The 2,903-nt window shown below is 35.3% G+C and overlaps 1 protein-coding gene across 1 annotated transcript; it reads left to right on the top strand.

The window, feature by feature from the left end:
* The first annotated feature begins 1,531 nt into the window (after window positions 1-1,531).
* LOC105625809 (embryonic polarity protein dorsal) lies at window positions 1,532-2,648 on the top strand. The gene is made up of 4 exons (XM_012207123.1): window positions 1,532-1,678; window positions 1,755-1,998; window positions 2,089-2,232; window positions 2,614-2,648. The coding sequence occupies exons 1-4, from the start codon at window positions 1,532-1,534 to the stop codon at window positions 2,646-2,648; spliced, it is 570 nt and encodes a 189-aa protein (XP_012062513.1).
* The last annotated feature ends 255 nt before the right edge of the window (window positions 2,649-2,903 follow it).

Below are 2,903 nucleotides of genomic sequence, written 5' to 3'. Positions count from 1 at the left end.
ATTACTAAACAACGGGAACGAAATAACTTAATAGTCTCGCAAGACATTAAGGTAAGTAGTATAAATAAGAACACATATTATACATATAATATATATATATATATATATATATATATATATATATATATACATTTTATAATATCGTGACAGTAGTATCTGCTAAATTTTGATTACGCTGCGCGCGGAGCGCACCAGATCAGAAATCTCTTGTTCATCCTCTCGCTCCCTCCGCTTTCGTACGTCGGTCGGTCGGTCGGTTGGTCGGTCGGTCGATCAGTCAGCCTGAGTCAGTCGCTAGTATCATCCGGTCAGGTCGGTTGTTCTCATATCACGAGCTCGCGGATCGAGTACGCAGAACGCAGCGCAATTATCAGCAGTTAACGCGCGCGAGGCCAGTCGTCGGTCGTCCAACCATCTATCATCAATCGTAGAATCACGGAAATACGAATACTACATTTCCGTATTGTGATCCATCTCCGGCTGTTTTTCTCCCATCTGCGGGTCGTGATTTTGCGTAGCAAAGAAAATCACATCTCTTATTACCGCACGCATCTCTCGTGCTCGTCGTCGCTGTTCACAATTCATCAACTCGAACAACGCTAGGCCTCAAGAGTATATATAGCATGTTGATTTGTGCAGCAGGCAAGTCTTTCTTTTTTCTTATTACTCGTATACTCTCTTTCCTTCTTCCTCTCTCTCTTTCTCCCTCTCCCCCCCCTCTCTCTTTCTCTCTCTCATTCCATCCTTCTATTTCCCATCACATTGTCCTACGATAGTTTAATTATAGATACGCGGTCTGTACGGGCTTAAGCTCGCCTAAAATAATGATTGAATCAGCTTCGCGTCCTTCTTCGCGCTCCTTTTTCTCCCGGGACACTTGCGTGCAATGTTTCTGGATATATCCCCGTGTACACGAATGTATGGAACGAACAGCTGTCGTTCTAGAACCCTAAAGGCTTCATCTGGAAATTGTTTGTCTTCCTAATTGTCGATGCTGACTCGAATATATGTTTGCAACATCGCAACTTACTCAAATGTAGTAATGTACATTGTAGTGTATGAATTCAATTTAAAATATTGAAAATACATATTAAGAGAAATGAAATATGCTGATCTAAAAAGATAATTGAAGAGATATGAGATGTGTAAGATATCATGAATCTTCTCATTATTCATTAAGATTTGTTTTAAGTTGTTCAGCAATTCGAGTATTCGAATTTATTTTTATTGCTAAAATAGAAAAATTTTAAATACTTTTTGTAATTACATATCAAATAATAATTACATATCAAACCAATTGGTGTATTTATAATTATATTTCAGATGGACAAAGTTCAGTATATTAAAGACTCACAGTCATGGAACAATTCAATGGCATAAATGATGGAGATATTAATATAAGTGATATCAGTAAGTATCTTGAATATATATTATGTATTTTAATATAGTTTTGTATAGTTGTGTGTGATGCATACTATTTTTAGTTGACGTCATTCAAACTACTGATCCTGATTCTATGGCTACTATAGTAATGGATAGTGAACAGCCACGTGTTGAGATTTTAGAACAACCAGCCAGTAAAGCACTCCGATTTCGCTATGAGTGTGAAGGCAGGTCAGCTGGCAGTATACCTGGTGTCAATAGTACACCAGAGAACAAAACTTTCCCTAGTATACGAGTAAGTTGTGATCGGTCCAGTGAGACTTCGAGTCTTTCTTTCTTCTTATTTCTATATGCTTATAATATTCCTGTAGATCGTGGGTTATAAGGGTCGTGCCATGGTAGTTGTGTCCTGTGTAACAAAGGATGCCCCCTACAGACCTCATCCACATAATCTTGTTGGCAAGGAAGTATGCAAGCAAGGTGTTTGTACAGTAGAAATTCCATCGGGAAATATGGTTGTTACTTTTTCAAATTTAGGCATTCAATGTGTGAAAAAGAAGGACATTGAAGAAGCTCTTAGAATGCGTCAAGAATTACGAGTGGATCCTTTTCGAAGTATGTATAATTTTTTCATATGTATATACATATATTATGATATTTTTTCAGTAATTTAGAGTTTGGTTATGAAGAGATAAATTATTGCAGCTGGTTTTGAGCATAGGAGACACCCAACTAACATAGATCTTAACGCAGTGAGATTATGTTTCCAAGTTTTTTTGGAAGGATCACAGAAAGGAAAATTTAACAAGCCTTTAGCGCCCATTGTATCTGATCCTATTTATGATAAAAGTACGTACTATATATCATTAAAAAAAATATATATATATATATTTACATACAGTAATCTATTATAATCTTTCCACGCTATTATCTCCCAAACTATTCATTACTCGGAAAAAATGTTTCAAATAAAATTTACTCTGTTCTACTTGACAAATTACTAACATCTTTCGAGAGAATGGAACTATCATTCAAGAGACAAAATAAATCAATGCGTTCATTGAGAGATCATGAGGAGAAGCTAATCGTGCTAAAACTCGCTATTAAAGTATATTTGTACTCTGGCAAATGTGTCTTCTAAAAAGTTCATTTGAAAGTTTATTGATGAGAAAATTACTGACTTTATACAATTATAGTTAATTTTGAATGATTTTAAATCATCTTGGATAGTTTTGAAAGATCAACACACTATCATAAGCCAATAAACTTGTTTTAAAGTACGCCTAATTAAAAAACAAAATATCATTCTATATTAGAAAAAAAACAAAGATCTCTTTCAAATCTCCAGTGACATTTACACAGTTGGAAAAAAATGTGTGCTCATGAGATTCTCTTCTCGAAACAGAGTAAATTTTATTTGAAACATTTTTTCAAATAACGAATGGGAAATATATGGAAAGATTAATAAGCCCGTGTGTGTGTGTGTGTGTGTGTGTGTGTGTGTGTGTGTGTGTGTGCGT

This window comes from Atta cephalotes (assembly GCF_000143395.1).
Source record: "Atta cephalotes unplaced genomic scaffold scaffold00003, whole genome shotgun sequence".
Lineage (NCBI taxonomy): Eukaryota > Metazoa > Arthropoda > Insecta > Hymenoptera > Formicidae > Atta > Atta cephalotes.
This window is presented reverse-complemented; position numbering and strand designations above follow the sequence as displayed.

Bases quoted from the DNA above. Each gene is read 5' to 3' on its own strand.
- LOC105625809 (XM_012207123.1), top strand. From the start codon at position 1,532: ATGGATAGTGAACAGCCACGTGTTGAGATTTTAGAACAACCAGCCAGT. The intron at 1,679-1,754 runs GTAAGTTGTGAT...ATATTCCTGTAG, and splicing joins AAACTTTCCCTAGTATACGA to ATCGTGGGTTATAAGGGTCG. The intron at 1,999-2,088 runs GTATGTATAATT...AAATTATTGCAG, and splicing joins ACGAGTGGATCCTTTTCGAA to CTGGTTTTGAGCATAGGAGA.